Source organism: Macadamia integrifolia, chromosome 11 (assembly GCF_013358625.1).
Source record: "Macadamia integrifolia cultivar HAES 741 chromosome 11, SCU_Mint_v3, whole genome shotgun sequence".
Taxonomy (NCBI): domain Eukaryota; kingdom Viridiplantae; phylum Streptophyta; class Magnoliopsida; order Proteales; family Proteaceae; genus Macadamia; species Macadamia integrifolia.
Genome location: NC_056567.1, coordinates 32,531,046 through 32,542,179, shown reverse-complemented (window position 1 = coordinate 32,542,179; position 11,134 = coordinate 32,531,046). Strand labels below are relative to the sequence as shown.

At 36.3% G+C, this 11,134-nt stretch overlaps 1 protein-coding gene across 2 annotated transcripts; it reads left to right on the top strand.

Moving 5' to 3' along the window:
• Positions 1-3,985: 3,985 nt before the first annotated feature.
• On the top strand, positions 3,986-9,184 carry LOC122092749 (probable lipid-A-disaccharide synthase, mitochondrial). 2 transcript variants are annotated; one of them, XR_006144289.1, is made up of 9 exons: positions 3,986-4,425; positions 4,541-4,640; positions 4,768-4,873; positions 4,989-5,212; positions 6,218-6,296; positions 6,930-7,168; positions 7,661-7,887; positions 8,124-8,287; positions 8,767-8,978. XR_006144289.1 is itself a non-coding variant. In XM_042663023.1 (8 exons), the coding sequence occupies exons 1-8, from the start codon at positions 4,196-4,198 to the stop codon at positions 8,954-8,956; spliced, it is 1,395 nt and encodes a 464-aa protein (XP_042518957.1). In that variant the 5' UTR covers positions 3,991-4,195; the 3' UTR covers positions 8,957-9,184. The 2 variants fall into 2 exon arrangements, 1 of the variants encoding a protein (XP_042518957.1); XM_042663023.1 differs by lacking the exon at positions 8,124-8,287 and having other exon boundaries at positions 3,991-4,425; positions 8,767-9,184.
• Positions 9,185-11,134: the final 1,950 nt, after the last annotated feature.

Below are 11,134 nucleotides of genomic sequence, written 5' to 3'. Positions count from 1 at the left end.
CAACTACCTAATGGCCTTTGAACATAATACCTTTACTTTTGGATGTGTCTAATTTTTTGTTAAACTTAGATTTTTATCTCAACCCCACAAATGAGAGTTGTTTCTTTGATCAAATTGGCTCACAAAACCCTTATAAACAAAACACCTATGTAATTGTGTTTTACCTATTTTATTTAATTGTAATTTTTATTTTTCAAATAAAAAAAAATTGTGAATATCACTTTCCCATGTCACATGGGGATGGGATAGAGGGGAAGCAAACAATTATTACTGACTAAAACGTTCACAAAAACGACCCACAGACCAGTGAAGAAGTCCCATGATTGCTCGGGGTTTTGAACATGAAATTGATTGAAATGGTTTCCTTGACTCTTGCAAACTTGTCAGTAAGTCCCATCATTCAGAACAAATCACCAGAAAAGTTGACCGGGGAATCCTTATGGCTTCAGTAGGATAAAAACATTGGTAAAAATTATTGTGAAACATTCAGTGTGGGATAAAATCACTAGTGAAAATGGCACTCAAGGCCAAACAGGTTAGTCCCTTTTACCTCCGGGCAAAAGTATGATATTATTGACAAATCAAGAATGACCCTAGCGCACGTTCTGGCCATGCTACAATCAATCCCACATTTTATGGCATTTTTATGGTATTTGCCCCCATATTGTGGGCTCCTATTAAAAGATTCCAAACAGAGGCTGGGGTTGAACGAACTTTCTTCTTCCCAATTTCATCGTGTTTCCTTTGAATTTACACTTCTATTCTCTTTGATGGAGATATCCATGCATTTTAAAGGGAAGTTTTATGTTTAGTCCTTCAATTTTTGCATTACATATATGATGGGCAAGGAATCATGGCCTAACATTTCCACATCCAGATATAGGTGGACGTGAAAATATCCAGTACGCACAGGAGCAGTTTACGTACATCGTCACCCAACCACTGTTGCATGTCAGCATGTGGACAACATTGTTTATCTTCTCCAATGTTTAAACCAAAAGATACTAGCGACATGTAAACTCTCCATTTCTTCTTCCTTTGTGCTTCTCAATTCAAAATAAACTCCTCAATCCAACTTTAAAACATGCTAAAGGCATATTTTATAAGGGTATATAACCTCCATTTTCCATTTCCATTCAAACCGGCCTTAGCTTAGGCTTCTTGCATTTTTTACAAAATGGCACCTAACGGCAAGGGCAAGCTGCTTATGTCAAAGAGAGATAACATCCCATTCAATGCCTATAAACAAGAGTAGCGGCAGGATCGTGATCCTCTGCAGCACATGGGTGCACTACACATCATGTAATGTGGCTCATATAGATGATAAGTGGAGCTATAATAATCGGATGGCCAATTTATATAGACTAAACCGTAGAGTTGAGTTTGTACAGGAGAAACACTGGAATTATTCTTTTAAACCCAGAAAAAATGACAAAAAAGATTAATCAAAACAAAAGGGTTTTTGATGAACATTTATTGATTTCTTCTTTGAATAACTTTATATCCCGATTGATTATTTTGTTAGATCATTCACTCGCCACCAGTGACTTCTCCTTCACTACCCCATACAGAGTATAGAGAAGCCATAATCACTCTTCCAAATTTCCATTATCAAACCCTAAGAAAAGGTATTTGGTTCAAATCAATCTCTTTGCTTTGCTCAGATCTTCTCGGTACAAAATCTTTTCCAAAATCACCTTAGACTTGATTTTGTTCTCTCTCTCTCTCTCTCTCTCTCTCATCATACTATCATACTATTATATAAGTGTATGTATTCATGTTTCGTGGTTAATCTTTTTTTAGACTATTTTACACTTCTTGTTTATTTAAATTCATTGTCTTCTTCATTATAATTTTTCCTCGTATTTTTGCAATTTGTTTTTGACACCACTTGTTTTTTTACTATAATTAAATTTTTTCTAAAAAAATTAATTTCTTTATTAGTATCAAACTCTCACACCCCTTCTATGAAAAATTACTTTCTCTCTCTCTCTCTCTCTCTCTCTCTCTCTCTCTCTCTCACACACACACACACACACACACACATCTTTTATTATATTTCCTTTATTAATTTACTTATCTCTCCATCTATCTTGCTATATAGTCTATCTCTTTCTATTTTTATTAAAAAAATCTATATCTTTCTATATTCTCTCCCCTCAATTATTTTTCTAATTTCGTTTAGTTTCTTTATAAAAAAAAAAATTATTTAAAAAAAAAAAGTAGTTTCCTTATAATCTCCAACTCTCACACGGTTACACCCCCTTTCTACCAAAAAAATTCTCACGATTTTATCTCCCTTTCTCTCTCTCTTTCTCTCTTCCTTCTGTATATGATTTTCTTTGCCATGTTGTTATATGTGAAAATGCTGTATTTCTTTGTTAAAAGGAAAAATGTTGTTCTTCTGTTGTGCGTTCAACCGTGAGATGATTTTCGGATTTGATCTATTGTATTAATGATTTTGACTTCACTTGCTGCTAGATATGGGTTTTTTGTGGCGAACACTCAAAACTGATATTTTTGGAAAGCCTAAAATTTCATCTTTATTTTAGGGTTCGATCTTGAAAACGATACAAAATGATGTTTGCACAGAGACCCTTCTACTAGGCTCCCCCTACTTTTCTTTTGCTTCGATGGAGGTCAAGGATGGAGTTTACGCAGTCTCTATTTTTCTTCTAGTTCATTGTAACTCTAATTTGAGATCGAAGAAGAGAAGAGCTCTTTTGTGATTCCCCTATTTTGTGTTTGAAAGATTTCGAAGGATCGAGTTTTAGTGTTTCTCATGCATGAATTGCTTTACGCAACAATCTCTATTGACTAGTGGATCACCCTATATCCATGTGTCAATTTCCAGTGCACCCCCACGCTACAGAGGATGGTAATGACTGCTCTTTGATAAGTTGTCCTTATATTTTTTTTTCAAATAAAAGAACAACATCGACTTTAATAGTTCGTGCCATATTGCGTGATAAATGATGTTATATTCTTATCCTCATTAGTCATTTTCGCCTGATTAATTTACTATCACTCCTTTACACTTGGCCTATATTTACTAAAACTTTCATTTTTTTACCTTTTTATTGATATTCCCCTACTTTTTGACTTTTACATTTCTTTCTCCCATGCACTTTTTAAATACTTAGATTACCCTTCTTTTTCACTTGTAATCTATTACACTTTTTTCAAATTGGTTGGTTCAAAACATGGTTTGAACCAAACCATTAACAAGTTTTGTCTTATCCATTTATCAAAGATATTATAAATTCAAAAAAAAAAAAAAATTATATCCAATCTATAACTATATTGGTATCACACTTTTTTTTTATTTCTTTAAGTCCTTAGATTGGCCGAGACTGAAACCAATCTAATACCCGATAAAAAAATAGATTGTTAAGTTTGCAATGATAGATGAGATAAAAAATAATAATAAATACATAAATAACATCCCTTATTATTAGATGAGATAATAATAATAATAATAATAATAATAATAATAATAATAATAATAATAATAATAATAATAATAATAATAATAATATTTTTAAAGACACATCAGCTATGTTAATATTCTTAATGATTGGATGAGACAAAACTGATAAGTGATTGGGTACAAATTATGTTTTAAACCAATCAATTTGAAAAAAAAAGTGTAATGGATTGCAAGTGAAAAGGAAGGATAATCTATGTATTTGAAAAGAGCAGGGGAGAAAGAGATGTAAAAATAAAAAAACAGGGGATATCAGTAAAAAAATAAAAGATAAAAGAGTTTTAGTAAACATAGGCCAAGTGGAAGAGAATGGTAGTAAATTTCCCATGTTCTTATTATGTTTTTGAGAATCCATCAATGAAAGACAAATGTGCATGTCCAGGGGTATTATTCATCCTCGTGAGTCGTGAGTCGTGAGTCGTGAGAGCATACAAAACCATGTTTTAAAAGATGGAATGGGTCGTAAAACCCTAGAATCAGTTCTCTTATTACAAAACACGACAATTAAAGAGCTTTTGGCGTTTGAATCGGCCATAATCCAATCCGAATCGGCTGATAAACCGATCCGCTTCCCGATTCTAGAAACCATGATACAAGGGCTTGTGTAGGTCACGGCGGCATCTGAAAGACAAACAGGGGGCGGCGATTCAATCCTATAGGTTTTGGACGAGAGAGAAAGATTAGAACCATCACCAAGTAAGTTAGAAAATGTTGAGTGGGTGGATGGAGAGTAAGTTCATTGGGAGGTCTTCGAGACACTTTTGCAGATTCCTTTCGGTTTCAAGCAGCAAAGCTGTAGTGGATGTAGCCGCTAAAGATGGAGAGCTGAGGATGTTCATCGTCTCTGGAGAGGTTTCTGGAGATGCCATCGCTTCTCGTCTTATGGCTTCTCTTAAAAAGCTCTCTCCTTTTCCTATCCGTTTTTTGGGTGTTGGAGGGTAAGCTAATCCACCCACAATATCTTTCTCTCTGTTTGCGTGGACATTATGCTTTGTTGAATATATCTCCCAATCTGTTGGTTATTCAGAACATATATTCTCCATGTGTGATCAGGTCTTTGATGGCTAGTGAAGGACTGAAATCTATATTCCCCATGGAGGATATTGCAGTAATGGGCATCTGGGAATTGTTACCACATTTAAATAAAATTAGGGTAAGCAGTGAGCCATGCTCTTACATTTAGGGTTTGATAACTTAAAATTTTACTGAATGAGATATTTTTCTAATGTCAATTTAAGTCATTCTGATCCCTTTCTTATTTTGGAATTTGGAAGTAGTAGTTGAAGTTGAAGGAAGCAGCAGAGGCTGCCCTTTTGTTTGAGCCTCATGTTGTAGTGACAATTGACTCCAAGGGGTTCTCTTTTCGTCTCCTTAGACAATTACGTGGTAACATTCCACCACTTGTTTCACCCCCCCCCCTCCCCTCCCCTCTTGTAGTGCACATAGGCTCAAATTTTGGTTGTATAAGATATTGTCGTAAAATGAGGGAAATTTTTTGCAGCTAGATATGGTGGGCGAGGTTTACATAGTCCTGTTCACTTCCATTATGTGGCACCATCATTCTGGGCATGGAAAGGGGGTGAAACAAGGCTCAAAAATCTCCGTGAGTTTGTTGACCATTTATTATGTATTCTACCATTTGAGGAAGAAGTTTGCAGATCACATGGACTAGCTGCGACCTATGTTGGTCATCCAATCCTAGAAGATGCACTATACTTGAATATGGTATGAATTTAATCCTTTTAAAAAATGTATTAGATAGCTTTTTAACGGATTACATCAAAGATTAGATGTGTCCTATGACCTATGTATGACCTATGTATTGTTTATACAATTATATATTCCTAGAAGGAAAAGAAAATCTCTTTCTGAAATGTGAAGGAGATGAAGAAGGACTGTGCATTATATATCTTAACAGCTTACATCAATGATGAAAAAGAAAATTCTTTTTGCAAAATGTGAAGGAGAAGAGGAAGAAGAATGCATTATATAGCTCTTTAATAAGTTACATCAATGATTTACATTGTGTACTATAAAGATGAAGAAACTCCATGCTTAGGGGAATTTTTTTTATTTTACAAATGTACTTAGCTGATTGCTCTATCACTTACTTGATTCCTACATGCCCATATATGATAGTGTTTTAGTGGATCCCTGGATAGTTGTCAATGTAGGTGCAAGGGGGCCCCAGCTAGACAATGTGGTCTGCTCATCAAGTCTTTGACAACACTGTCAGGTTTTATGAGTCTTCATTTTTTTTTTTTTCCTGTTGGTTGTTCTAATCTTTTTTCCCTATCAAAGTAAGTGCTTTACTAAGAATTAGGAACAGGGGTGTTACTACTTTTTTTATTTTAAAGGAAAGAATTCATTGAAGGTTAAGCACGATCTCATACAGCCAACCATACTAATAGGCCAGATATCCTGGTTCATTTTTTCCAAGAGCTGGAGTCCCTTGCTTCCTGCTTGTGCATTTCTTGAGGACAATCCCCTAGATTTACTCACCGTCTTGAGTTGTTTCCTTTTGGTAATGGGCATTGTAGGGAAGGGATATTGTCAGTGGCCTATTTTATTTTATTTGTATATATATATAATTTTTTTTTTCGGGGGGGGGGGTGTTAATGAAAAGCTATTTGATTTCATTGGTGAATTCCTTGTTTATATATTTATTTTTATCTTAGTTTTTAGTTCAGTTCAGTGGATGCTGATATACTGGAGTAACTCCATGTTTAGGGAAAGAATAATCCCCTGATTGATTTGAGGGTGCATGGTGACTGCGTAAGCTTCCAAAGGAAATATGGAATACCTTCAGGTAATATTTTTCCCAAGTTGTTCTTCTCTGAAGGATACATATTTTTTTTTAGAGGGGGTGTGGTTCATAGTTCTTGCTAGGTTGTATCGACTATTGGAATTGTATCTTGAGAAACTTGTCTTCTTTTCCCCACAATTGCTTCATTTTTCTGTAGGTTTCTGATGTTCTCAACCTTTGAAGAGTAATGCTACAGAGTCTGCACCTTGATGGCCCTGGATTCAAAATCAGGGCAATCTTTTGAAACCCCAAGATTTGGCCCTAGGAATCTGCAATTCTTTACCAGGGGTTTGTCAAAGGGAGGTCAAGGGACGAGGGTAGTCGTCTCAGGATTTTCGTTGTTAAATCAAGCATTATTTATTATCAGTTTCGCCTTCTGCCAAGGCAAGTGAAATGGATTCTTTTCACAAAATCATGCAGTCTAGAAGGCCTACATTGTATCACTGTTAGGAGATCACACTTGTTCAGCTGTTAGTCCTGGAAGTGAGATTTTCTTCCCATTCGTTATCTACTTCTCTAGTGGATATTTGGTTTCGACTCTGTAAACTGTTGAATCTTGGAACGATGGTTGATTGGTTCTTCTCTAATTGACTAGTCTCTCATCCTCACACTTCATGAATTTGTTGTCTTTGACAGGAGCAAGAGTCATCACCTTGCTTCCTGGAAGCAGATTACAAGAGGTTAGCCGGATGTTTCCAATTTTCTCAAGCACTATGGAAATATTAAAGGACTCCTTTCCCGAGTTGACAACAGTCATTCCTGTTGCACTTAATCAGCATGTGGAGAACTATATCCAGAAAGCCATGCAGAGGTGGCCTGTGTCAGCAGTGTTGATTCATGGGGGATCACCACAGTTGAAATATGATGCATTTAGTGTAAGACTTCAAACTTCTATTTTTATGGTGTTTGTTGGTGAATTGAAATTATGAGTGGTTGTATTACCTATGATAGACCACCTTTTGGGTTATCCACCTCCATCTAACTGGTTCACCTATCCAGCTTGAAACATTTATGCAAAGTTGGATGATTTGAACCGTCCGTCAGACGTGATATATGGGAGGTCTTGAGATTGTTGAGAACCTACTTTTGAGGTCAAGATTTGGGTCAGAACATTTCCTACGTTGATCCTATGTTTTATCCACATGGATTTCTGTCATGTGCTGGCCATGACAAGGTCCATCTGACTTGTGTAGAACATTGATAGTTTATTGGATGCAAATTATCATATTTGTTTATCATAGTTCCAGTATGAGTCTTCTGTTAGTCCTGTTCAGCTCCTAGTAAATTGAGATCGTTGGACTGGCTACTTTTTTATTCTTTATCAGATGCAAATTGCATTATCTCCCAGCTTGAATGAAACTTTGCAGGCAAGCACGGCTGCATTAACTACTTCTGGAACGGCTGTTTTGGAGTTGCAACTTGCTCGGTTACCATGTGTTGTTGCATACAGAGCCCATTTCCTAACTGAATGGTTTATCCATTGCAAAGCAAAGATACAGTATATTTCTCTTCCCAACATTCTCCTGAATTCAGCTGTTATTCCTGAAGCTGTCTTTCAGGATTGCACGCCAAAAAATCTAGCTGCTCTTCTCCTGTAAGTTTGTTAATGTACTTAGAAACCAAATTCACTTAAGTATATATTCGCTCCCTGGATGTCTTTTGCTTTATATTCAAATTGCATATGTTGATCTTGCAATATTTTAAATGAAGGTGCTAATTTGTGTCGTCTAGTAATTTATGGAGAACAGGTAAAGTTTTTGTAAGTTCCAAGTCAAGAAAAGCAGTGTGTGAGATTCTGTAAGACTTTTTTTTTTTTTTTTTTATATGTAGGGAGGGGAAGTAGATAACAACCAGAAGGCTAGAACTCGAGACCTCCTGATGAGCATGGGCTTTTTGCGCACCACAACTCACCCAATTCTTTAAGACTGTTTGTTTCAAGGGGACATATTTTTCAGGAATTGCAAAAAAGCAAAAGGAAACTATATTTCTAAAAGGTATTTTACTGAAAAAAGTACAAAATTTTGGATAAAATGACTTCCGTTTTAAACTTCTAGATGTTTTCCACAAAAGATCATGGCATCTTGGTCACGATACAATACAATTGGAAACCTTAGGACACCAACCTCATCATAGAATGGATTCCTTTTCCTACTTCAACCATGTCTAAAAATGATTCCTTGTCATGCATAATCAAAAAGTGTCAAACAATTACAATAGGTTTATGAATGAAATTTGGAGTTTCTTTTTTTTTTTTTCATTGAAACAAACAGATCCTTAATGAATTAGATAATTTTTCCCACTTGCCATGTTGCCCTAGGTAAATCCCAAAGGAAAGACATGATGAAAAGATGGGAAAAACCTAGCTCATTTATTTGCACGAAAGATTTATGCGCATGCCACAAGTTTATAGAATTGCTTTAAAGAATAATATTGCTTCCATATTTTATAGTTTGTTTTCTTTGTTCTACTGTAGGGAAATTATTCATAATAAGGACCTTCGGGAGGAGCAAATCATCACTGCTGATAATGTGCTTGGGCTTCTTTGTCCTTCAGACTCGAATACAAGCAAATTTAGACTACAGGAATCGAGATCAGGGTTTCCTAATTACACCCCAAGTATGATTGCAGCTTATACAATATTATACTCTGTTAAACAACTATGACAAGTAAATCATGTTCTCATAATCCAAGACTTCAAATATTTGTGCTTAACAACAGGCAAGCCATCAGAAACAAAATTTTTTTTTGGGAGTAAAAAGTTTGAAATTCAAGTTGTAAAATTAGGTGGACTGCTGATATTCCATATCTGAATTTGTAATTTTTTCCCTTTCCTTCTGTAAACGATTTGCAAGTAATTCTTCGTGAATATAAATTTCCTAGGTTATGATGCATTCGATTATATTGCATTTTGGTAAGGGTTTCAATTCCTATGACTTTAGGATTGATTATAACAAGCTAGCTGGATTTAAAGGTTAGCTTGCATTATACATTCCAATCATGAAGATAATATTTTTTTGTTGTGCCTGTGATTGTGGGAATGGGATCTGTAGATAAAAGCTCAAATGCCATGATGCTGATCCATTTCTCATGAATCAATTTAAGACATCCAGATCCTGTTGATATATATATTCTCTTTGGGAAGGGGTTTTTCTCTAGTCGGGTCCTGGTGTCGCTGTAGTAGCATTTCTGCCAAGTTCTTTAGCTATTCTTAGACTGTGAGTTAGTCTTCTCTCCCAGCGTGTAGCCTTCTTTCGGTGGCAAGTAACAGTATTGGTTATTGGCAATGTGTTGACATCAGCAACAGATAGATGGATCCAAGAGGCTGCATTGAAGACAAGTCTTCAGGGAGTCATTGGCCGATTAAGATGAGCCTTGTCGTCGGTGCTGACCTCAGAGCTGGGGTTTTGGACCTGCGGGTAAAGAAGGCAATATCTTGGGTCCAACGTTGGAAGGGTCAAGCTTCTATAGCCTGCAGGTGAAGTGTTGCTAAAATCATTGATGGGGGCTACCTCGGGTTCTGTCTTGTCGCACCTGAAAGTGCCCAAAGTTGTGTTTGAAAGATATAAACAAGGTGACATGCTTGGAGATCTTGGGGTTCGAAAAGCCTCATGTTTGGTAGAGATATTTTGAAGCAAGGATTTCCAAAATTTCTATGGGCCGTTGGGGATGGCAGACGGATTCAGGTTTGGGATGACCACTTGGTTCCCAGTTGCCACTTTAAGGATCCAAAGCACTGTTTCAAAAATCGGAATTGGATTGGTAGAATCCACAAAGATCTATCCCAATTCTGGATGTTTTGGAATGGCTGATTCTAAGGTTTTTGGGATTTGAAAGTTTTGGAGCGATTGATTCCAGGGTTTTTGGTACTAATGACTAATTTGGGCTGATTCTGGTCCAATCTGGATCAGGATTGGATTTAATCAGTTGATTCAACCCCCGATTCCAAGCACATTAAACGCATTGTTCCATTGATTCCCAAGGAAAAAATAACCTGCATACGTATGGGTTCTTGCCGAAACGGCATACGGCAGCCCTCATTAAACTTAAAAAAAGTCTGGGCATCGTGTATGCAGTATCAAACGGGTAACTAAAAGCAACCGTCTTGCCCAAGCTCTTTAAGCAGCTGATAGGAAAGACATACGATGAAAATATTAGATTCATTTCGTTGCTCTTAATCACAAGAAGGATAGAATTTTCACATTTCAGTGGCCAAATGCTAGCACATCTCAATGGAAATGATGTGATTCATATCTGGAATTTTGGGCTGCTGAATGGCTATTTACCATCTGAACAGGTTCCATGCTAAATATCTCCGGTAGAAAAACTAAAGTACCTGGGTAAAAGAATGGGAAAACAATTCTCCACGACCTGAAGTGCAATTTCCTTTCAAATGTTTTTTATTTTATTTTTATTATTATTTTCTCTTTTACTCTGAATATCTAAATCCCATGTGAATGATACCATTTTCAGATCAGCCATTGGTGGGGCATGCCAGATTCCTTCCCAGTGGCAACTTGGGGAACCCTCTCTTTAAAAGTATGTACTTGCATGCAACCCCAGAATGTGTACTAGAAAGGCAAAAGGATTGGGGGTTTTGTGGGGAAAGGGGGTGGTTTGCATCCACCAGAATCTAAGATAAGCTGAAGAGAGTTTCTCCAACAAGCCAGAATCGTGAATTCAGATGTTTTCAGCCAAAGGCTTGTAATTGGAGCTCACTAGCTGAATTTTCTTCTTTACTTCTTTGATATCTCGAGAATAATAGAACACAATGCTACATCCAATAGAGAAAAACTATGACAACAAAAAAAAAAAAAATAATTAAAAAAATAAAAAATAAAAAA